The sequence below is a fragment of the Neocloeon triangulifer genome, unplaced genomic scaffold (assembly GCF_031216515.1).
Source record: "Neocloeon triangulifer isolate White Clay Creek 2 clone unplaced genomic scaffold, ASM3121651v1 ptg000002l, whole genome shotgun sequence".
In the NCBI taxonomy this organism is placed as follows: Eukaryota; Metazoa; Arthropoda; class Insecta; order Ephemeroptera; family Baetidae; genus Neocloeon; species Neocloeon triangulifer.
Genome location: NW_026775545.1, coordinates 1228118 through 1251159, shown reverse-complemented (window position 1 = coordinate 1251159; position 23042 = coordinate 1228118). Strand labels below are relative to the sequence as shown.

At 38.0% G+C, this 23042-nt stretch overlaps 5 protein-coding genes across 17 annotated transcripts in view; 2 read left to right on the top strand and 3 right to left on the bottom strand.

Annotated features, from left to right (window-relative positions):
- The first annotated feature begins 201 nt into the window (after positions 1 to 201).
- On the top strand, positions 202 to 1942 carry LOC132205341 (vesicle-associated membrane protein 7). Its single transcript, XM_059634333.1, has 7 exons — positions 202 to 331; positions 515 to 725; positions 786 to 923; positions 989 to 1079; positions 1133 to 1200; positions 1258 to 1350; positions 1418 to 1942. Exons 2-7 carry the CDS (start codon positions 522 to 524, stop codon positions 1547 to 1549), a joined length of 726 nt encoding a protein of 241 aa, XP_059490316.1. The 5' UTR covers positions 202 to 331; positions 515 to 521; the 3' UTR covers positions 1550 to 1942.
- Positions 1943 to 1944: 2 nt separating this feature from the next.
- Positions 1945 to 3668, bottom strand: LOC132205342 (lysozyme P-like). Its single transcript, XM_059634334.1, has 2 exons — positions 3361 to 3668; positions 1945 to 2897 (listed from the first exon to the last, which is right to left on the bottom strand). The coding sequence occupies exons 1-2, from the start codon at positions 3613 to 3615 to the stop codon at positions 2556 to 2558; spliced, it is 597 nt and encodes a 198-aa protein (XP_059490317.1). The 5' UTR covers positions 3616 to 3668; the 3' UTR covers positions 1945 to 2555.
- Positions 3669 to 4178: 510 nt separating this feature from the next.
- Positions 4179 to 7169, bottom strand: LOC132202970 (uncharacterized). The gene is made up of 5 exons (XM_059630352.1): positions 6864 to 7169; positions 6757 to 6809; positions 6600 to 6680; positions 6262 to 6545; positions 4179 to 6176 (listed from the first exon to the last, which is right to left on the bottom strand). Exons 1-5 carry the CDS (start codon positions 6912 to 6914, stop codon positions 5797 to 5799), a joined length of 849 nt encoding a protein of 282 aa, XP_059486335.1. The 5' UTR covers positions 6915 to 7169; the 3' UTR covers positions 4179 to 5796.
- A 370-nt stretch (positions 7170 to 7539) lies between these two features.
- Positions 7540 to 13046, bottom strand: LOC132205279 (neuronal synaptobrevin-like). Its single transcript, XM_059634236.1, has 6 exons — positions 12909 to 13046; positions 12145 to 12289; positions 11696 to 11774; positions 11559 to 11638; positions 11448 to 11499; positions 7540 to 9323 (listed from the first exon to the last, which is right to left on the bottom strand). Coding segments are annotated over exons 1-6 (498 nt in total). The 5' UTR covers positions 12911 to 13046; the 3' UTR covers positions 7540 to 9183.
- An 856-nt stretch (positions 13047 to 13902) lies between these two features.
- The window catches only part of LOC132202535 (transient receptor potential-gamma protein-like), an 89198-nt gene continuing 80058 nt past the window's right edge, over positions 13903 to 23042 (top strand). For all 13 annotated transcript variants that reach the window (XM_059629597.1, XM_059629589.1, XM_059629581.1 and 10 more), the window contains exon 1: positions 13903 to 14025. The gene's annotated coding sequence lies outside the window, so the exon portion shown is untranslated. The remainder of the gene's footprint in view (positions 14026 to 23042) is intronic.

The window sequence follows — 23042 nt, the reverse complement described above, 5'->3', positions numbered from 1 at the left end:
TATTATAAAACCGTTAAGATTAAATTTCTTTACAACACCTGTATTATTTGTAGGACACGTCGGAGATATTTGATACACAACTATTAATTTCCTTGAGCGAAACCATTCATGCACCAACTACTCAATTTTCGAGCCAACTCTCCAAGCTGGCCGGGATTGGCTGGAGCGTATCTTGAGGACTCATGTTCATTCGTGGTATAATTGAGATGACGTCACAGGTCAGCTGACTATCACTCGACTCCTGACAATTGCGAAGTAAACACGCAACTGAAAGCTCTGCTCAAAGTTTCAATTTTCACCGAAATTTGAGAATTTTGGCTCCTGAATTTGGGTGGGTTGTTATCAATGGCAATTTTTGTGTGTTGACATTTTATATTTTATTTCGATTTCAACATCAAACTTCAATATTTTTCACAATCTTCATTTTATGTTTGTGACTTAATTTTACTCTAGTTTATTTTTACATTAATTACTAATTTTGGTATTGATCGTGGTTGTGAATTTTAAATTTCAGCGTCAACATGCCAATTTTGTACAGCGTCGTCGCCAGAGGCATCACCGTGCTGGCCAAGTATGCGTCGTGTCCTGGAAACTTCTCCGAAGTCACAGAGCAGATCATCTCCAAAATCCCTCCCGAAGACTCCAAGCTGACCTACTCACATGGAAGTTTCCTGTTCCACTATATTTGCGAGGACAGGATCATTTACATGTGCATCACCGATGATGTAATTAGTGAATCGTTTGAGGAAAAAAAATTAACAAACTGAAAATCTATTTTTATATAGGAATTTGAAAGATCGAGGGCCTTTCTGTACCTTGGTGAAATCAAAAGAAGATTCCAAGCTGCTTACGGCTCAAGAGCCCAAACCTCTCTTGCCTACGCCATGAACACAGAATTTTCACCAATCTTGGCCAATGAAATGGTAAAGTGGAAAAATTATAATAAGGATTTCTTTTAACAGAAATTTGATTATTTAAATTTTCCTAGAAACACTATTCAGAGTCTCGTGATGTTGATACAATTTCAAGAGTTCACGGGGAGTTGGATGAACTGAAAGATATAATGGTCAGGAACATTGGTAATATTTACTATTATCTTTTTGAATTTTTAAATTAAACTCCATTTTTTTAGACAACATGGCTATGAGAGGAGAACGACTGGAACTTCTTGTGAACAAGACAGACAACCTGAGTGCCAATGTAAGATTTTATAAGTTTAAATTCAAAGTATTTTAATTATTTTATATTCTTTTCTAGTCTGTTACATTCCGTAAGACGAGTCGCAACTTGTCCAGGGCATTGTTCTGGAAGAATGTGAAACTGTACCTGATTTCTGCTGCTATTATTGTGGTAAGAAAACTTAATCAAAATTTAAATCCTAACTAGCGTTTTTAATTTTTTCCTCTTCAATTATCAGTTTATTATCTACATCATCATTTCTCTGGCCTGTGGAGGCTTCGGTTGGGGTGAATGTGTTGCTTCTTCAAGTCCGACTCCCACGACGACGGTCGCCCCAACCACGACCACTGCAAAACCTCCTGCGCCGTGAAAGCTGCAAGCAGCACCAAAATTATGATCTAAGTGAGTACCCGTGAAATTTACAAGGAAAATGGAAAGTGCTTATTTGCGTCGGCCGGCGTTTTCTTTCAATATATTTTAGTCTTTTTGCATATTTAACGGAACTATTCTTTAAGATAATTTTACTTAAACTGAGCTGTATAAAATTAGTTAATGGAGATTATTGCTTTTTGTCCTGGATTGCATTCAGAGAACAATAATTCATTCGACTGTGTTAGAGCAAACCAAGAAATGTTGAAAACGAGGCTACATGCTAAATAATTTTTATGTGGATAATAGTTTAATTATGTCTTTATTTTGTATCATTCAAGTATTATTAAAAGACCGCAAGCTTAATTAATATTTCAATACGCAGAACTTGCCTTTGATTAAAAGTAAAAACTGCAGTCTACTCCTTGCGCAACTGTCAATTTCTTCATCTCTCCGTAGTAGAGAAGAAACGGTCCTTTGTGGTGGAAGAATCTCCTGTAGAGGTTCATCACGTCCAAACACTTCCTGCAGTCCGAGTCAAAAGTTCCGTGCCTGGGAAAACGCTCCACTTGGATGCATCGCTGGTAAAAGTAGTCGTCGCCTATCGTCGTCACCACAATCGGGAAATCGGCAAAGTCACGCCAGTCCAACTTTTCGATTTCGCACAGAAAAGTCGTGTTATAGTTTTTCACCAAATCTTCCAACAGTTTCCTCTGGATGCGCTGCGTCGGAGGAGCGGTGTATCTCGTGGCAAGGGTTAAACAAGTCAAAGTGAAAAGCAGCAGTGGCCATAAAATAAGCCGCATTTTTAATAATATGGCTATACATACTGAATTAACAAAATAAACTGCACATTAAGTAATGCTTTGTTATTAAAAATAATTTCTGCTTACGGTGCGAAAGTTTCCATGCTGAGTAATTTATTAGATCAGGGTATTCATTTCCTTTGAAACTTTTTTTTTTTCTTAATTTAAAATACTTTTATTATTTTTTCTTCTTTACAACTGCTATCGTCCATAGTATTGAACTTGGTGGTAATAGGGATAGCCTGGGAAGAGCCAAGTCAAGTGGGCAGGTTGATGAGCAATTTGCACACGCTGCTGAACGGCAAAGGTGCCTTCCGCGTCCTGGGCTACCTCGGGCGCCTCGAAGCAGTCATTCGTGTATTTCGCTTCGTTGGCCGCTCGTCCGCTTGAGCAGTGGGGTCCGTACACGGCCCACGCCCTGAACCCGTCACCCTGAAGACCTTGGTGTGCTCGGAATATCCTGCGGGCGCAGGTGTAGTCGTCTCGGATGTCGTCGTCTAGAAGCGAGTTGCAGTCCAAGCCACACGCACCCCCTATGTCACCCTAAAATTTATCACAATATATAAAAAAAGAATTGTGTAATCGCTATTTCTTCTTAAAAGCAATCAACTTTGTTCTGGACCTGGATATTCACTTACTTTTTTTAACTTGCGTCGCAAAATGTTAATATTTTTTTTTTTACGAAAATTGTTAATTTATAATATAATGCAAAACGGACAACGGACAAATATCAAACACAAATATCTAATTTTCTTAATACATTTTTGACATCAAAATAAACTTTTTTTTAATTATATTTTTATTTTTGAAAAAACTAATTTGACATTTAAATGCAAGATTGAATTCCAAAAATTAATTTATCTGGAAGAATGTTTTAATTTTTGAATCCTGATGTCTTGCTTCTAATGAATTTTTTTCGACCCTTATTTATAAAATTTAATTTTAATTACTATCCTACAAGAAAATTATTTTTCATTTAAATTTAAAAGCATTTGTTTTTTTTTACCGTTTCACACCAGAACAGGTCGCTGATTTGAAAGAGTCCGTGGTCCTTCCCTTCAGCGAGGGTGCCGATTATGGAAGTGTTGAACCGCGACTCGTGATCTGCAATGCAAACCCAGGTTGCGAGTTGCTCCGCAGGCACACGCAGCCGATCCCTGAGCTCTTTGGCCAGTTCGCAGCGCTCGTAAATTTTCGCGTTGGCGCTGCCAGCGAATAAAATCAGCGCCAGCAGGATCAATCTGTATTCTCTCAGCACCATCGTGCAATTTTTTATTCCGTCGACGAACTGCTCGTCAAGAATCTGAGAGGTCCCTTTTATAGCAGCCAGCGACCCTGCGTTCAGGTAGAGGTGTCGTCACCAAACTGGTCATATCGTAGATGGAGGTGGTCGCAAGCATCATCCTCACAACGAGATCAATATTTTATTATTTTTGTTGCGCGCATTTAATTAATTTTCATGACGAATATTGTTTTATGGAAATCAATATTATTCATATTTTTCTTTTTCAGAAAAAAGCCATTTAATTTTGAAAAATTGTTAACTTTGGAAGAAAATGTTTTTTTTAAACTTATTTTAAATTTAGTTCTGGATTATTAAGCAGAGCGAAATTTTTTAAATACAGCTTTCAACTATTTTTATAATGAACTAAAATAATTAAGTCAATTTTAAAATTTCTAAGTGATGAAATCTATAAAACCATAGACCTAAAATGATTAGGAATCCAATGGAAAAATACCAATTCAAAATAGTGTCACAATAGTATATAATAATTTATATATATATTTTCCATTATTACGGCGTATTACTGCGCTTGAGATCGATTAGTGCAGGTTTATTGTAATTACTACATCAGGCTTGCTGAGCGAGACGACAAGGCGCTTCGCCCATATATTATCACTTTTTGATGAACCCGCTTGACAACTCAATGAATTTTACTGAAGAAACTGGATTTAGGAATTTGCATATTAAAAGAGAACAGGACAGTGACCCCTGCAGGGAATGAAACAGAAGAGATTTTCTGAACAAAATATAATTTGTGCACATCAATTCAGACTAGCTTAGCATGCACATACATGTACAAAATCAGAGCTAAAATTTCTCGGTGGAATGCTCAATACAATAAAATATGTGGATGTCTTGACTAGACTTTTTCCAACAAAACTAATCGAAAACTTTAAAAATAATTAGAAAATAAACCATCAAGATTTAAACTTTCTTTTTCAATTAAATTGGAAGACATCTTATTTCAAAACAGAAATATAACAATAAGAGATTTCTTAGATTCAGAAACCAATTTGCAGAATAGCAAAATGACGGCAGAGCGTAAATTTTTAATCAGCGAAAAAGTGAAAAACTGAGAAGGAGACATGTGTGTGCGTGTTTCCAATACAGAGCGATAATAACGGTACCTTTTTAACTTGAAACGCGACATTTACCGTTGCAGTTGTCGATTGAATAAATTATTAACCTTTCCACTTTACAATTTAACCACCCTTTACAATTGATTTTTACGACCTTTACACCCGTTACAGTAATACAGCAGCGTCTTACAACTACATAAAGGGTATTAGATTTACATAATGATTTGATGGTTGCCTTGCACACATTCAACAGCGTTTGTAAACTTCTTCTTTGTCTTTTGATTGATTCTCGCAGCTCGGCATAATAATTGTTCCCCAGTCATACAGATGCAAAATGTTAAAAAGCGGCTGCTCGATGCGAACGTTTTGATTTCAACAATTTTATCATTAGTCCTTAACGCTTTAAAAACCAATAGTTGTCGAGGATTTATCCCTTAATATCCATCTTGATTAAAACGAACGCCAATATATTGAGCTAAATACAGTTTTGAATTCACTGAGGCAGATTTTAAGGGATTGCGCCCCCCAATGAAAGATTATCAGTAAAACAGCAATAATTATTAAGGTACAGTTGAATAAGTTGCGTTGCATAAATTACAGTGAGAGGCACCGAAGAGCAAAGTGGAATTAATTTAAATTTGTAAACGAGAGCACGATAAAATCACATCGCCCGTTTCAACGTGCTTGAAGATTCCATTATTCCGAATAGCCACCTAAAATACTAGATTCATTGTACAAATGCTTGTGTTTTAAATATTAGAGCCAAATTTGAGAAGCCAGAGCAAAAGAAGCTCCGACCTCAGGCACCATGTACAAATGGTGAAGTTGCGAATAGTGCAAGAGATGACGCGACTGAATTGATGAAATAATAATAATAATAAAAAAATACTGTAAGATTATTTTTTGCCACTGAGCAGTTTTTTCTCTGCCAACAAGTCAGATTCTGTAAACGTTTAGGCAAAATTCTTAACAGGACAGACTAGTCGTTGTGCGCAAGTACTAGAGAAGAGGCCATCCCATCCAGTCGATGATATAACAAATGAAAGAGCTAAGAAGAAATTAGTGTCCGCGTACATAATCACAGTGCTGTGGGACTCGAGACGGGGCTGGTCGCCGTCTGGGACGCCTGGTGCAAGGTCTGAGGCCCTTGGTCGTCCTCGGAGGTGGGCGAACACGCCTCCTGATGGCTTGTTGGTGTCATGGGTGAGGGCACCTGTGAGGAGGGACAGCTATCCTGAGAGCTGGTCGCTTCCGACAGGGGCGCCACCAGCAGGTGGGTGCCTGAGGGCCCGGCCTGGTCTTGCTGCATGACCGACTCGTAGCTGGGCGGAGGGCCGTACAAAATGTACGGATTCATCAACTGCATGCCCCCGGCTGTTTGGGGTACTAGGACGGGGTCAGCACGAGCGGTGGTGTACGAGGGCGGACTGTCCAAGTGGTGAATTGCTCCTCTGGAATCTGAAAAAATAAATGTTTTAAATTACTTAAAATTTATAAGGATTTCAATAAAAATTTTAAGTTTGCTCTTGAAATTACTCCGAACCTTTCCATAGTCTGTGCAGAATCAGTCTGTCACCAGATGAGCTGTAGCTGACCCTTGCCACTTGAAACTGTCCTCCCTGAGGTGTGAGGTTGTCCCCTGCGGGCACAGCCATCGATGAGGGACGAGATCTGGTTAAAATGGCTGGCCTGCGGGAAAGGGCCATTGAGTTGTTTGTGCTGGTCCGAGTCACCGAGGTTTGCGTTTCTGGAAATCGATTCCTGAGCCAGCAACGGTACCACCATCCTCCGCCCGAGCACAGCAAGAACATGAATATCACCAATAACCTGATTTAAATAAAATAAAATAAATTTATTTAAAAAAAATATCCTTAATCTCACCAATAGTACCACAGCTGATAAAACTGGAATGCAGGCGAAACGCAGCATCCAAAGTTGCAGCAATATTCCGTTCTCGGACACCTTTGGAATTAATTCAATAATAAATTATATGCACAGATCCAGGGCTCAAGGACAAATAGAAAAGTGTTATCCTTACGTATAAAATCTGGTCTCGCCATTGACTTCGTAGGCGCAGTACTTCGCCTCCACCTTGATCAACACCACAATTAATTTATAAACTAAAAATAGAAAAATTTTAACTACCTCACGGATTACAAAGAGCAGGGCCAGGACGAGGAAATTGTCCGTGAGCATTGTAGTCCAAAGAACCCCCTACCCAGCCAGTCGAGATGGGCGACGATCGACAAGATCCGTCCGGACCGATTTCTGCATGCCTCTGGGCCTCGGATTTCGGACAGGACGACGCAAAAAATGGAAAATTCGCGAGTTAAGAATTCGTTGTTCACCGCGCAAGGATGCTGCTTGCGCTGCTGGCCCGAGAAAGATGCCAATTTTCTATTTTTTGCGAGTTATTTTGTGCGACTGCGACTCGGCTGCTCACTTATTTATTTCTCGCCACGCCCACTTTTTAGCCACGATCGGCGCGTTTAAGCAGCCCTCATTACAAACTTGTTACTGCCCAATTTCGTCTATTTCAGCGCAGTTTCCACCTCAAATCGTCGAGAAGAACGTTGATAGCAAGTTTTATTAACTCGTTTCAGAGCTACTCCTGCTGCTTAAAGTCATTTACGTCTCAATTTTTGTGGGCTAAAATATTCAGCATACTAAAGTAGGCAACCTGGTCTTCATGAAAGTCGCGCAAGTTGCCTATACAACTGCACTGATTTTTTTCTCTCGAATTTTTCAGAGAAGAAATATTAAATAAAATATTATATATAATTGGTGTTTCAAATTGACGAAATAATAAGACAAAAGGGAGTGATATATTATGTTCTGGTTTTATTGTTATATATCTCATTTACATTATTTAATCGATAATAATAGTAATCAATAATATAATAATAAGGGGCAGCACAAATGAATGAATCCAATAATAGTTAATAAGCCTATTATGGTAATGTAACATGATGGTAACATGATATAGCGCCCATTATGTGTCTCTGTATTTGTTGATTTATTAATTCTCGTTACCTACATGCGTCGTCGGTCTTGTATATATTTATAATTTACAGCGTGTGTGGTTGTGTCTGTTACACTCTTTTCCCTCAAATAGTCAAACTGCTCTTAAAGAGACGTTTTCATTCTTTTTTAAATTTAAAATCTCACCTGCCGCCACGAATTTAAGTTTTTAGTGTGTAATTCATTACCTGCAGCGTGTGTGTTGTCTAACGGAATAATACCCTAGTGATATACACATCTTTTAAATAGTCAACATTGTAATAAATGTACCTCGTGATAACAGCACAGTGCGCCTGAATAGTTTTACATAGCGTCGTTGAAGAGCTGTGAACCGCACCAAACAAGAAAATTATCCAAGTTGAAAATCGGTATTATAGTGGTGTGTACATGTAATTGTTCCTTCTTTTTTTTTTAAATATATATATAACTTGCTCTCGCTCCTTATTATACAACAACGAGTCTTCCCTTAAGACCCTCAAGACTATTAAACTTTTAATCATGGTAATTATATTTAAGTACACACACATTTTATATGTTTTTCTCGTCAGGCAAATCGAGGAATACAAAAAACGGCAAACAATAAGGATTCAATCAGCTCGTGTGTGTTGTGTATTATCATTCGGGCCATAACGGAATTAATGAATTATGCAACATTCAGTGACGCTCTGTGATTACATCCTTGATAATCAAAGTCTCTACAGACTCTACATTCATTCACCTATTGTACAGAATGAGTCTCATTTTATTTCGCTTTTTTCATAAGTACACCGATAAACCTGCGGGCCGACTCGCGGCGCTCGGCCGACCCGACGCCGCCAGTGGCCCCTGCGCATATTGTTTCAATTACACAGTGCAAAAAGTACACATCTGATGGAGTCCGTTTCTTTTATTGTATTTAATTATTTCGCGCACCCCAGCGTGCTGTAAATGTCGTTTCGAGAAGTGCGGCGCTGCTCTTTCCCAACTCTTAGATATTAAGTCTTAGGCCAATTGACTGACGGCCGAACTCCTCGGAACTGCAAAATTCGATTTGGACACGCGGGGAGCGGAAACGCGGGACTTGTATGGAGCAAAGTCGGCGCTCTGAAAGCCGACTCGGCGCACATATTCCGTCAAAAATGTACACAAAAACACACAATTTTCTGGGTATTTTTATAAGTGGTGTTGATGACTTCTTCTTTTCGTAAATTTTGCTCAGTAAACAACTAGTTTTATTGAATTTATTAGAGAGATCTTTTTTTCATGCCCGGGTCTAGAATTTGGAGGAAAATGTGGCTACCAACGACAGTGAAGGAGAGCGGCCGAGTTAATTTTTCTTCCTTTTTCACAGATACAGACCCAAGGGTTCGGTGGTAATTGGTTGTACATGTGGTCGAGACATTGATACAATAATAGAAACCACGCAGTAAAATGAATTAAAGTGGATAGAGGTCTGTGTCTGCGATTAGGCGCCCTTGGTAGGGGCTGCGGCTGGGGCCGCTGCTGCTGCTACTGCTGGTGCTTGTTGGACTGGAGGCATTTGCATGGGTGGGTACATGCCAGGTGGGTAGCCGGGCTGCTGAGGCTGATCGGGCATGAACTTGGCTAAAACACGAAAAGCGTCAAATCAGCACATTGACCATCAGTAAAATCGCACTTGGCAAAATCCACTCAATCTTTAAATAATGCCAGGAAATTTAATTTTTTCTTTGCAAAAAAATATGGATTTTGCCAACTTGAGAGAAAACACAAATTTTACAAAATATACATTTAGCCAATTAAATACAAGTACAGCATCATTTGACGCCAAAGTTGAGCGCCAAAATCAACAGAATTTCCTGAAGATCACCCAAATATACAGCTACTTTCACAGAATATTAACAAAAGAAACCAACATTACAACCAACACGAAGAGTTTTATGTATTACAGACTCTGATAGTAGTTTCTCTTTTTTTTTTGGTCTGCTGCAAGGAAACCCAAAGTCTCGGTATGAATCGTTTGAGACACTCTAGAGAGCTGCTATAAATTTCAGTAAGAAGAGAGGGGGTAAAGTTTGCCTGGTCAAATATATAATAGTGTCAAACGGAGTTCGAGGGAGAGTAGAAAACCAATTTGTTAGCAGGGTTGTAGTAGAAGTTCATCGTTTTTGGTAAAGAAGAAGTGTGTCTGTTCGGAAGAGAGAGATAGAGAGTTTTGTCTATAGAAATTAATTAAAAGAATTTTTTATGTACCTGTGGGGACAGAGAAAATAATAATGAGTAAAGAAATGCACAACAATATAATAGGAATATAGAGTGTGTGATAGAATGGTATGGTGATGTTTCAGTGTGCAATAATAATTTTGACAAGATGCTATACTAAAACACGTTCATCGCCTTGGAGCAGTTTCTTAGAGTGAAGTTGGCACCGCCACTTGAGTATGTTACAAAATCTCAAAGGATGAACGTGTGGGTAGCTAATGTGTGTGGTTCTACTGGTGAATGAAATCCATTATGAAATATATCGTATATCATATATAAAGAGAGAAGGGTTGGTCTTCAAAGAGCTGAGAACAAATTCTCCACAAAGCCAAGAAGCAGCAGCAGATCAAAATCGTGTCATGCATTTCTCGAATAGTATGTCCAAAATCGTGTATAGCAAAACTTGTTGGGAAGTTTTGTATCAGATGCATTGAACTAATTTTTTACATATTTTTTCTCCAGAGTCCATATTAACACCCAGTAATTCATCAACAACAACATTAAAACGCACACGGCTACTCTACTTTTCCACATCATGCAGTGTTGTTTGCAAATTAATTCCGCTCTAATAAACTAATGCGAGGCTCATCAACCACGTTATACAAGACGCCAATTTTATGAGTGCAACAAACATAAACACACAAACATTAATTAGAATAAAAATATATATATCTGACTCTGGACCTTTTCAAACACAGGTGGCATCAAACTCAAGCTGTGGACGAGAGAAATAAACAATTAAAGCCTCCTATAATAATATCAAATCTGAATTTTACTGCCAATTAACTAATCTGCGACAAAGTTGCTTTCAAGGGTACATGCATCAAACGACATTCCAAAAAGGCATGCAAAAAAGTCCCCTGCGTGAAAAAATATTCAGAAACTAAATAAGGAGTTTTATTGTACTAGAATTATAAAACACTGACATTTATAAAAGTTTTTTTTTCAAAGATATAATAAACACGGAAGTTACTAAAAACCACAGTTAGGAATTTGTAATTTAAGGTCGGAACATTGACGCAGCCCAGAACATTTTCTCTTTGATTATTTTTCGAAAGTTTTGTTTGATGTAAAATTTGACAAATTTTTGCGCGGAAATGGCCTGGGCTGCAGAAACACGACAGATACACAGCGATCTAACACGCTGCTAACCTGCCTGTAGATATGGAGGAGTAAGATTTTTCACGGCCTCGATTTTGCAACCAGTGTGCTCTTACATGAAGTTAGCTGAAAGTGAGAGACAAACGGCGAAATGGGCACGTCAGATTATTATTATTATTTTTTTCAGCTTCGGTACGAGTGGGATGAGATAAATGAGCGAAATCTTACAAAAGATATCTCTTCAGAGGAAACCTGTCAACGACTGTTATTTGACGCTTTTAGCTTTTTGGTTGTAATGTCAGCAAGTAACTGCTTTCAAGCAGTTATTTTTGAATTGCAATTTAATTTAAGAAAATGAAGATGGGAGATAATTAAAGTTGTACTTACACACGAGGATCGCAATAATCACGAGGCCAATGACTCCCATAATAATCATCATCTAAAAAAGTACAATTTTTTTAATAAAATTTATTCATATTATAAAAATTTATCTCCAACCTTCAAATTTTGCAGCCAGAATTTCCTCTTGAGCTTTCCTGCTTGCTGTTCAAACTGCGAGGCTCCTTGTTGCAGCGCATCTGTCGTGGGACATAAGTCAAAATCGCAGCAACAGAATTAATTATAAGATTTGTTACCCGCTCTGTCGTCAAGCTCTGAAAGTTTCTGATCACGCTCCAGCACCTTCTCCACATTGGTCTTCATGATATCAACCACCTGCCATGATCAACAAAACACAAAATTTATTGCGCGCAATTGCAGCTTTCACAATTAATTAGAGCCGAGCGCCTGCAATTAACGGAGTTATGCAACTCGCAGGACAGCCGTGACGCACCGGTTGCAGATTGAATAAGCTCACGCCACAAAGACGCACTTTTAAGGTTTAAAAATAAAAGATTTCGCAAAAAATAAAAAAAAATTAGTCAGAGTATTGTAGCCAGCGTGAAATTACTGAGCTGTGTTAGTTTATGCCTCTGGAAAATTTAACATTTTCCTCGTTCCAGAACTGAATGAATTTATTTATGAATTTATTTACTTCCTTGTTCGCTTAATTTGATTTATGAATTAGCGTAATGAAAGGGCTCACCTCATCAACTTGTGCCTGCGTCTGCTGCAGCCTTTTCTGCGCGGCAATCTGTTGGGGCGTCCTTGGTCCTCCGATGGGCTCCCCGTCGGGGCCTATTTGGGGTTCGAGGACCATGGGAGGGCCGTTTGGGGGAGCTCCAGATGCCCTGCAAGAGATCACATGTCACAAAAGACGTTAACCAGACTGATTTGTTTGGCCTTTTATTCAATTTGCGCCACCCTGTAATCACGTCTGGCAGACTGGGGTTTGATTCCGAGACTGGATGGCCTAATTCGGGCGTCCTTTGCAAATGTCAAAGAGGCTTGTTTTCGATGTCAATAATAATACACAGGGCGGGTACGAGGCCATTATGTGACGGGGCTATTTTCGTTCACACACTTTGTTGTTCGCGAAAACAAAGTGCAAAACGGGAAAGGCACGGGAAGGCAAATCAATCAAGGGAGGATCGCCCACGTAAAAATGAGCGCCTCCATCATTCGACACCTACATTTTGCTCTTTCCGCCAGGGACGGCAATTAATCCCTGCGAGCAACCAGTCGATAATTTAAGCACCGAGAACAAACCCCCTCGGGAATATTTTCGCCAAGGAAAGGGGCCTCGTATCGACTTGTGGAGAGATTTGAACGGATTTTATTGAGGGCAAGGTGGCGAGTGCCGAGCCAGGCCGACGTTATGAAAATCGACCCACACCAAAAGTGGTCTGCGGAGAGTCGGCGCCCCCCGTCGGAACGGGGGGCCGTTCCGCGGGCACTGCGAATACTTACATGTTGTCTGCTGATTTTTAATTGCAGCTGGGTGATTTTGGAGCTGCTCTGGGGGAGTATTGATAAAGCAGTACAAGTCAAGTACGGCACACCAAGATACTTGCAATCGCCGCTCGCGCAATCGATAGCGGCAGAAGCGCCACTTTACTTCGCCATACGCAGGCGCCCCTTTATTCCATAAAATAAGGCACCAGTGCAATGCAATGTGGGCGTTTTTGACCAATATTTTCTTAACTCCTACAAAAAATATTCAATTTACAGGAAAGAAACAAGGAAAAAATATTCTTTTGAAAAATTTGCTCTCCGATCCACTGATAAATGAATTTTTCTATTTTATAATTTTTTTTTGCAAGTACCTAAAATTCGTGTAATTTTCTACGTGTATTGTTTTTGATACCAAAATTTTTAATAGGGCCGTGGTCAAATTTAAATTGTTACTTTTGACTGCAAGTAGGGCACGGCGCTGCGGCTAAAAGTGACGTCACGCGCCGCTCAATACTGGTCGGTGCGTGGGAGAGTGCATTGGACTATCAGAGAGCAAAGCAAGCTCGCCGCGATCAGAAGCTACATTGAAATTCCCACCTATTAGCATCCCATTAGCAGACCTATTTATTTGCCATTTGAACGAGGAAACAAAATAAATGAAGATGTCTTTCAACCCTTTCCTTAAACTCAAAAGACAAAATAAGTGCATCTCAACAGTAAAAGTTTTAATAATTACATTATTTATTATTAATTTTTTTTATAATTAATTAGTAATAATAAAGGAGAGTATTTCATTTTTTTCCAAAAGAGCGATCCATCAAAGGATGAAAAGAAAACAAAGTGGGTGCATCGACGCGCTCTTTCATCCTGGGAGAGGGTTAGGGGTGGCGCCCACGGTGGCGCCAGACACCCCTCGCGCCCAGTGCTGCGTTCTGTACCCCGACGGCGCAACTACGAGACCGGCGGCTGGAGAGGCGGTTTCGCGGCTGGAGTCAGTCGGACGGTGGCTCCGGAGCTCACTGGCCTGCATCGTCGGCTGCAGCTGAAACGCACCGAGTGCAGCGGACATCAACTGGATCAGCTCAGGAAAAAGTCGCGCCTCATTGCTGCGAGCAAATGCAGACAAGTCAAGGTAAGACCACAATTTTATCATTCACACAATCGAATGAGAAAAAATATAAAATTTCATACATAACTCATTGCAATATTACAAAAATTAGAAAACTTAAATGTTAAAACTTAAATTTTGAATTAAAATTTGATCATGCTTTTTAAATATTTCATAACTATATTTTGTTATTATTGATTATCATTTTTGAATTTTTTGATCCAGAAGAAGTGAAGTGTTATAAATTATTATGTAAGAATGAAAGCGAAACTTTGGCCTCGCCTTCCGTGCGAAAAGAATTGTTCTCTGCCAAATTCCCAATTTTCCGCGACTTTGATTTCGCAAAAGGGCAAAAACCCCTATTTCATTCATATCACCGGGCAGCATCCATTGGAGATTAAATCTCAATTCAAAATGTATTGATTCCTGTTGAGAGAGTCCCTGCGCTACTTTTCTTATATATTCTCTTTTATTCCGTCCCCTTGACGGGACAATGAAAAAATTCTGTCATCCGCGAGTAAATTAATTGCCCGGCGCGCGCGTTAGCTGACAAAGTTTTAATCGAACTTGTTTGCGAAGACGCTGCTCTGATAAATACGAAAGGCGCGAGAAGTGGAGGCCGTAATGAATTTAGCCCGCGTTATTAAGTTGTTGTTGTTGGCGTGATTTAAAGTTATTATTAATAATAACGGTCGTTGTCTCGGCTCCAGCAAGTTAAAGGAGGGAGATGATATGGAAAGTGGTGCCAAAAACGGGACGTTTTTTGTTGGCCGCGTGCCGCAACCGCCGAAGCAAATAAAACGTCTCTCTCGGTGTTAGATTTTTTGATCTGTGGCCGCAGCTGCTGAAACAATGCAAAAATCATCGCGACTTTCCGCACACATCCATCGTACAGCGTGCAGATGGCAAACGAATGGATGTGTTCGAGTATTGATAGTGGTGGTGTCCCTTCAGAAAATATACGACTCGCGCCGTCTGCAATGGGCAGATAAAATTACCAAGGCTCAAAGGCATTTTCAAACTAAACATTCGCATGTCCGCCGTAAACACAGCCAAGTGAGATTTATGGACTATGCTCTCAAATATGTAAAAAAAAACTCACACTTTCGTTCTCTCTTTGGCAGGACCAATTTTTTCCCTTTCAAAAAGTGACACCATTTCATAATATTTTACATTTATTACAAACTGTTAGATAAAAAGTTCAAAATTAATTAAAAAATTACTGTTTAGAGATGGGAAAGATCTCCTACGTTTTTTCCGTCAAATAGAAATTGAAAAACTGTGAAAAACGTTAAAAAAAAGGGTGTCTGCGCTAGAATTCCTATAATGATAACACTAAAAGAGACAGGAGCCGTGGTGAATCTAAAATAACTATATTTCAAAATTTTCAAAAAATATTTCAAAAAGAGTTGCAGTAAAACTCAAATTTACAATTTTTATTTGAAAAGCTTTATATCTACCTAATAACTTGTTTTGCTACATTTGATTAATTATTTTGAAAGATTAACCGTTTCAAGACACATATTTTGATAAAATTTATTCAAAAAATCACACATGCAGGATTTTCGTTTAGAAATATAATGCATTGGCTAAAATTGATCTTTTTGTGTACTTTTAATCTGAAAAAAGCTTATCTGAATGTGAAAATATTTAAAACATAAAATAAGCAAGTTGTTCTTGTTAGACAAGAGAACAGTAGCATATTGAAAAATGTTAGGTTGGAAAATCAGCAAACTCTTTTTCGTTGCTTGGTGGTTGAATGAAGTTAAAAGACGCGGACGAAATTTGTTGAGTTTTGAGAGAGAAATGAGACTAAGCAGCACCACTAATGGGACATTCCTGATATTCACCACGGGGACACTATATTTACTTTTTTTGCACTCGCGTATGCGGTCGTGAATTTTAATTAACAAAAAGTTTTGCCCTCTCGACCGCAGTGGTTTCTCTCTGGCGGGTCTTCCATCTCGGCCAAACAATCCTGAGAGCGATTGCTTTTCTCCTGCACATCCACCAATTTCGCAAGTTTTCACTCGGCTTACTTGACCGATAATGCGAGAGCGGCCGGGATGCGAGAATTTAGTACGCGCTGGGGAGGAATTTGCTGCGTTGGAGCGAAACGTTAATGCGATTCCTTAAAGGGCCTTTTGTCAGGAGCAAAGGTCGGCACTCAATTTGGACTGAAGCAGACATTGTTTACATGATATTTTTTGGTTATTCTACATAAATATAAAACCAATATTTTTTCAATCTCTGAAGGAATGAACAGTTTATCAAACTAAACAGCACTAAACGGATCACATTCTGGAATAAAAAGGTAAATGAAATCCATTATTATTTAGAATTCGTGAATGGAGTTTTATAAGTCTATTATTTATTATTTTTCTCGTCGATAAAAATTAAATTCACATACATTTGCATGAAAGACCAACGAACAACTGGAGAAATGGAGATATCATTTAAATTATCATAAACGCTTTGTATCTTTATCGCCATGCGAAAGAGATTTATTTATTTTTATTTTCTCTCTTGAAAATAAAGTTAAAAATATATGGTTTATGATTAAAATCTTAAAATATATTAATTTATATTGAAAAAATATAAAATTCAAATAAAGAAAATTTATAATAAGTTATGCTAAATTAAGAATAAAATTTAATAAATTTATTAATTTAAATTATAATTAACATAAAAATATAGCATATTTAACTAAACAGTATCTTTTTTTAAACAAAATTCTCTTAAATTTAGCTAACAAATTATGATTTTAACGTAAAGCAGCGGTGACGAGGAAAAATCTCCGACAGGAAATCACAGTCAGGGCTCTGTATGGAAAAAAATCCCACAACTAGAGTGGCGAGCGAGCATAATTCCAAATGAAATCCCTTCAAAGGCGCCGCGCGCCACCCACGAGTGTGCAGGCGTCAATTTGACGGGGGTGCTGCCGGATCAAAGGCGCAAATCGAATTACTCGGCGAATCGAATCAAAGTGCGCCCCGCCAGTCGAGCGTTCCATATTTTTATTTCGCCACGCGCTGCCTGAATTGCAATTATCAACGGCACGGACCCCAACCGCAGACAGGCGCGGCCCGTTTAATTACTCGCCGGTGCAGTTGACTTTTATTGCGAGAGGGATGCTTTCGTTATACGAGGTCAAATCAATTGGTCGGAGGCGCGCCGAGAAATAGATAGGCTAGCAACTCAATTGTCCCACACGCTGATGAAGTTTCTAGTAGTTGGCTGCAGACTGCCTGATAAAACTCCCCTGCAGAGTGCAACATCGTCTACCTTGAGCTCCAAGTTTTCAATGGGGACGCAATCAAATTAAGTTGTTCTAAAATTGCTCCATTTTCACCTTTAATTGTATTATCGATGTGAATTTTCTTGGTTGATCATTACAATTTCTAGTCGGTTGCTTTTAATTTTGTAAGATTTTTATAAAATTTTATTTTAATAGAGATTTTGAATTAAAAGCTTAAATTTAAAGATATTTGGGAATTTTAATTCATTTTAAAGAATTGATTTTCCTCGTTCAGATCTTGAATTACAACTTAATTTTTTGTCTGAAAATTTATTTTTTATTTTTAATTTAAAAAAAGTAAGTTGGAATTCAAGATCTGAGTGAGGAAAGGAATTCTTTAAAATGAACTAAATTACCGAATTTTTAAATTTAAGTAGTAATTCAAATTTTCAATTATTTGAATTTTTCCATTCAGAAATTGCGTTATTGTTTGCCTTAATTTTGTAAATATAATAACAAAAATTAATTTCTGGAAACAGATATTTCAACTTTAAACTGCTCCTTGAAAATGCAAATCTGAAACTGGGAAAAAACTACAAACTAAACACCCAAACCAGCAGGATTTAAAATAAATTAATCAAATTTAGATTTTCCATTTTTTGTATAGTAACATATAACAACTATTTTCGCTATTAATTATTATTCAGGCTATGATATTTTCATAAAATTTAAAAAAAATCAACTCAGAAAATATTACATCATATTTTGCATATTTTCCACCCTTGCAATGTCAGAATAAGGTCAAATCAATTGACGTTCTGAGACGCAGAAACATTGCAACTAACTAAATTGCCCTGCTGATGGAGTTGCGAGTCGGCTGACAAAAGTGGCGCAGCGGGCGGAAAAAGCTCAATTGCTGCGTGCGGTGTGTGTCTGTCTCCTTGGCGGATCCATTTTCTGCCGCCCTCGCTCATCCTTAATTGTGGCGGAATGCGGTGGGTGGGTGGCGCGATGCAAAAAATCGGCCAATGCTGACAAATGATGGAGAAATTGCAATCTCGGCCGGCTTGTAATTACCCGGAGCGCGCGTTTCTTGCGCCTTTTCCTCTTGGCCCAAATGCGAGAGTGAGAGATGCTTTTTTGCACTAAAATGTGGTGCGACGCGTTATCTGCACTTGCGGCTATTTCTGGCCTTTCTGCTGCTGGCGAGTCCATTATGTGGCAAGGCGAGGATTTGTTTTTCAAGCCGAACGCATAAATTGGCCGGGATGGGATATTTTTAAGTGTGACTATATCATTGTTTAGTTGAAAATAAAAATTGAAGAGTATTGATGAAGAGTTAATCGTTTTAAAGCCTCATTTTGGGAATTATCTGTTCAAGTTATCACCCATTGAGTACAAATACTGACAAAAGTAGTCTTTATAGTTCAAAATTAAGATTATTTTGTTCCACAAAGCAATGCTTATGTTGATGAGACACGTGAATGATTCAAGATTCAATATTTAATCAATATCAAAAGTGAGAGGAAGAAAGCAAATGTTGTGTTTGTATAAAGCGTGTAATTTAAACTTACGCGCAAATTAATAGTTTTAAAAATAAAAATTTAACTAAGCTTTATGATCTGAGCTACAAAATACATTCTTATTTTTTAGAAGTATTTCTCGTGATCAAGAATTGATGCAAAATTTGAATTTTATGCTTTTACTCATTTATTGAAATTAAATTCAACTAATTAATGTAGAAGAGGTTTTCACTAATAGCAGATACTCTCCTTAAAATCTTCCTCAGTTCTTAATATTTTATATCTGGTTGAGTTTTTAGGATGCAAAATGTAGTCAAATTTTTCATCACAATTCAAAATATCACGGAAAACCGACGCGTTTTTTTTTTTTGCGAGAGCAAATCCACACGCGATTTGCAAAAAAGCGGCTTTAAAAAATTGAGCGACGAGAGTGCTCCATTTAAAATATTTAATTTAAATCCGTCGCAAAAGTGGTGCCGCAAATCTGCGTTGCCAGCGTGCAGCGGCAACGAGCAGTGCTATATATATATTCATGCGACACAATATTACACACACACATACGTGTAGGGGCCCCTGGTATTTTTATTGTTTGTCATTTTTCGCTGTCACCCGGGAACAAACCTTATTTCGGCCTGCATTTGTCGGCCGGATTTGGAGCACCTCTTTCTTTGGTGCTGCAAAAAGGACAAAGGCGATAACCAAGGATGAGCCATTCCGCGTGCAAAGATGACAATCTCTTATAATAGAGCGGTCGGGCCCTTGCTTTTCTCATGAAAAATCTCCCTTCCTTTTGATAAAACCGAACGGGGGTGCCGGCCAAGAAAAATTATGTTGCACCTCCGCCGATTGATTTTCCCTTCGAAGCCCCTTCTTGTTACAAGCGACGGGCGAATCTAGGCGTGAGATTAAACTAGAAGAGGAAAAAAATCCCCCTGCTACCTCTTTGAGCCACTTAACGGGCGCAGGCAGACACGCCGAAAATTAACTGCCCAATCCGCTTGTTAAAAGTTCAATCCGAAGGTCGAACCCTTTTCTTTGCTCCCAAGAACTTTTCCTTGCTTCGGATGAATTTTTATTTTATTTTTGCAGGCGAGTGCGAGTGACATTCTGGTGGGTTTGTTTGCGAATGAATACGCATTTCATATTTCTCTGCGGGTTTTGTTTTACTTTTTCCTCCGGTGACACAAAAGCTCGGTGGAAATCGCGCTCCCTGGATTTAACTCTTCAATTCTCGGCGCGGGCATTGAATGTGATGTATGTGCGCCTGGCGAAATTTTTGCACGGCGCAAAAGATGGAAGAGAGATCTGTTGTTGAGGGCTCGAGCGCTGGAACGAACCGCAGCGAGAAAGAGAGGGAATAAAACGCGCTCGCAGCGGGGAGGGCATAAATTATCTCTTTCCGTTAAACCTTGCGAAATTTTCCGTTCTTCCGCGACGTGGAAAGGGTTTTGTAATTTGGTTTGAGAGCTAACTTTTCTTGATTAGTTCCTGCAGGCGCTTTCAGCTTTTGTTGGAAATTTTGTCACATTTGCTGCTCGTAGAATTAACAGTTGTTCTCTTTGGAAAATAATGAAGATATGAAATTTTTAGTGTTTATCTAGTACTTGTTTAAATAAAATTACCAAATTAATTGGAAATTTCTAGCAAATAAGTTTTTTTTACCACCCGAACGGTTTCATCTGGACCAAAATGTTCTTGTTTACCGGGTTTGTGATTAAAATTTCAGTTTTAACAAAATTTATTTAAAAGAATAACCACCGATTTGTAATTTTCGTTACGAAAGCAAAATGATATAGATCCCGATAAGTTGAAAGAAATAAGGGAAAAACAATAAAAAATTCCATAGTTAAACACAACTTTCTTATCGGCTAATAATAAATACAAACATATTTTTTTTTTTTAGACAAGTGATATTATCTGCGTCGGCGTCTTAGTTTTTGCTTTTCCACTTCAGCAAAATATATACTTTCAAAATTGTGTTTCTTTTACCATGTTACAAAGATTTTTATATCCTTGTCTAATACAAAATATTATAAATGATTATAAAGATTTTTACCATTTAAGAATATACGCGCATGAAGTACTTTATTGTGTTTTTCTAATCTTTAAGATATTATTATTTGCAAATTATAATGACGCCGACGTCTGATAAGAAAATCCAGTCGGCGACAAAGATAACTAACAGCAAACAAAGCCGCACATAATTAATTACAAAGTTATAATTTCATAAATAAATCTTAATTTATAAATTCACATATTTAACTAAAATAGTTTTGTTAGAAAAATAACAACACGTTTGTTCATTATATTTTACATTTATTATAAAATATTTACCTTAGTTATTTGATTTGTTAAAAACATATTATTTGTTTACAATTTTACAATATTTATAATAATATATTTTATATTAAAATAGAATATTTTTGTTCAATTACTTCCATCATTTACAATAGGAAAATTTCTGATAAAAATTTATATATTATTTATTCTGTATATAAACTTTGTGTGGATTGTTATTTGCATTAAGAAAACAGTAATTTACTTGTCAACGATCTGTTGTATAGGGTAATAATTTTCATGATAAATTATGTAAGCCACGTTCAATATTTAGTGAAAGGAGATCGAAGAAAAAAATAATTCAAATTGTTTAGAGTAGAATATTTCTCCTTCCGCCAATTGATTGCAATAATGACTCTTTTGACGGTTTTCATCCCCTTATCGGATTGTTTTTTGGAGCCTTATTTTGATTAAAAAAATTCTCTCCATTTTGTCCCATAGAAAATATTTAAAAAGGATTATAATAGATTTATACCATCAAAGATCGTGTTTTTCTTTTCTTCAAGATATTACTGATTGCAAATATTAAGACTTATCATTCTCGCTGCATCAGGGCCAAGTCACTTTTCACTGCCTCTCCATCTCGCAACGAGCAATTCATCACCGCTCTTGGATCCAATGTGTTTGCATTTGGTGCGTCTCAGAGTGGAGCAGTTGGCTTAGGAGATAATTATAGAGAGGAACTGCGGCCGGCGACTTGCGATTCATCTGCGCAGTTCGACGTTTCCTCCCTCATTCTGTATTTCGAAACGAATTTACTTATTAAGTGGGTTACGCATGCAGAACGCCGGACATTTTGAAACATGATTGACCAACTGCATCACTCTTCATTTGCATAGAAAACGTTCCCGCTTAATGAATTTAACGCGTGTGAGGACTGATTTTGCCATAACGCAATCAACTCTTTCTCTCCGACAGAGAGAAGTTTAATTAATTGCGAATCAATAGATCGGGAATTAGTGCGATTTAATTGCTGCTGCTCGGATGAATAAATATTAACGAGGTGACTCTGTTTGAATTTGTTTGTGTGAGGAGAATCCTGCTCTATAGCTGGGAATTGCCAACTGCGCCGAGGAATTAAATGCACGCTCTAAATATTCAGCGGCGGCGGCCAATAATTCACTCTCGGCTCCATTTTGCTCGCAATTGCAAATAATCGAGATTTATGTTGGCCGAGAGCGAGAGGGAGTGCGCGAGTGTTTTTAATTAGCAGAGGGATTTGCATAGAATAAAAGTGAATGGTGTATGAGCAGAGAGACTAAAGAGAAACAACTTTTTCGGCTCTGGCGTCGAATAAATTTGCAGGCGGTGATGAGAAAAGAAAGGTCAGACTACTTTGTAGCTGAAATGAAATAGGGTGAAGGCAAAGTCCCTCTGCCACAGAAATTCGTTCCTTTGGCAACCAGGCCGCCAGCCGAGAGTTCTCCAAAACGGCAGAAGTGCTTTTTTTGTTTGGAAACAACGTGGCATTTCGTTTCCTCTTTCTCTAGGTGAAATTTTCTGAGCTTTGTATTGTGATAAAAAGAGGGTTTTTCCTAAATTGTTCGGGAAAATAAAGAAGATGTGAGAAAAAACTTTTGTCATTTCATGCCATTCAATCTTTCCAAGAAGGTTGCTGTCGTTATTATTAATATTGCTTTATATTTTATATAATCATGACAACCATTTGATGCATGATAAAAAAATAAAAATATAAATTGGTGGAAGGGCATTTAATTATTATTATTATAGAAAAATCTGCAAACCCACGATAAAAATTAAGATAAATCAATAAAATCCGGGAAAAATGTATTCTATAGTTAAAAAGTAGTCTCGCTGAGATTTTTTTTAAACCTATTTACCCTTTTGAAAGTTTCAATTCTTTTTACTGAGCAACCCAAAAATTAATAAATCCTTTTCAAACATCACCTGCCAATGCCGAGTTTTGCAAACTGAAATAAATG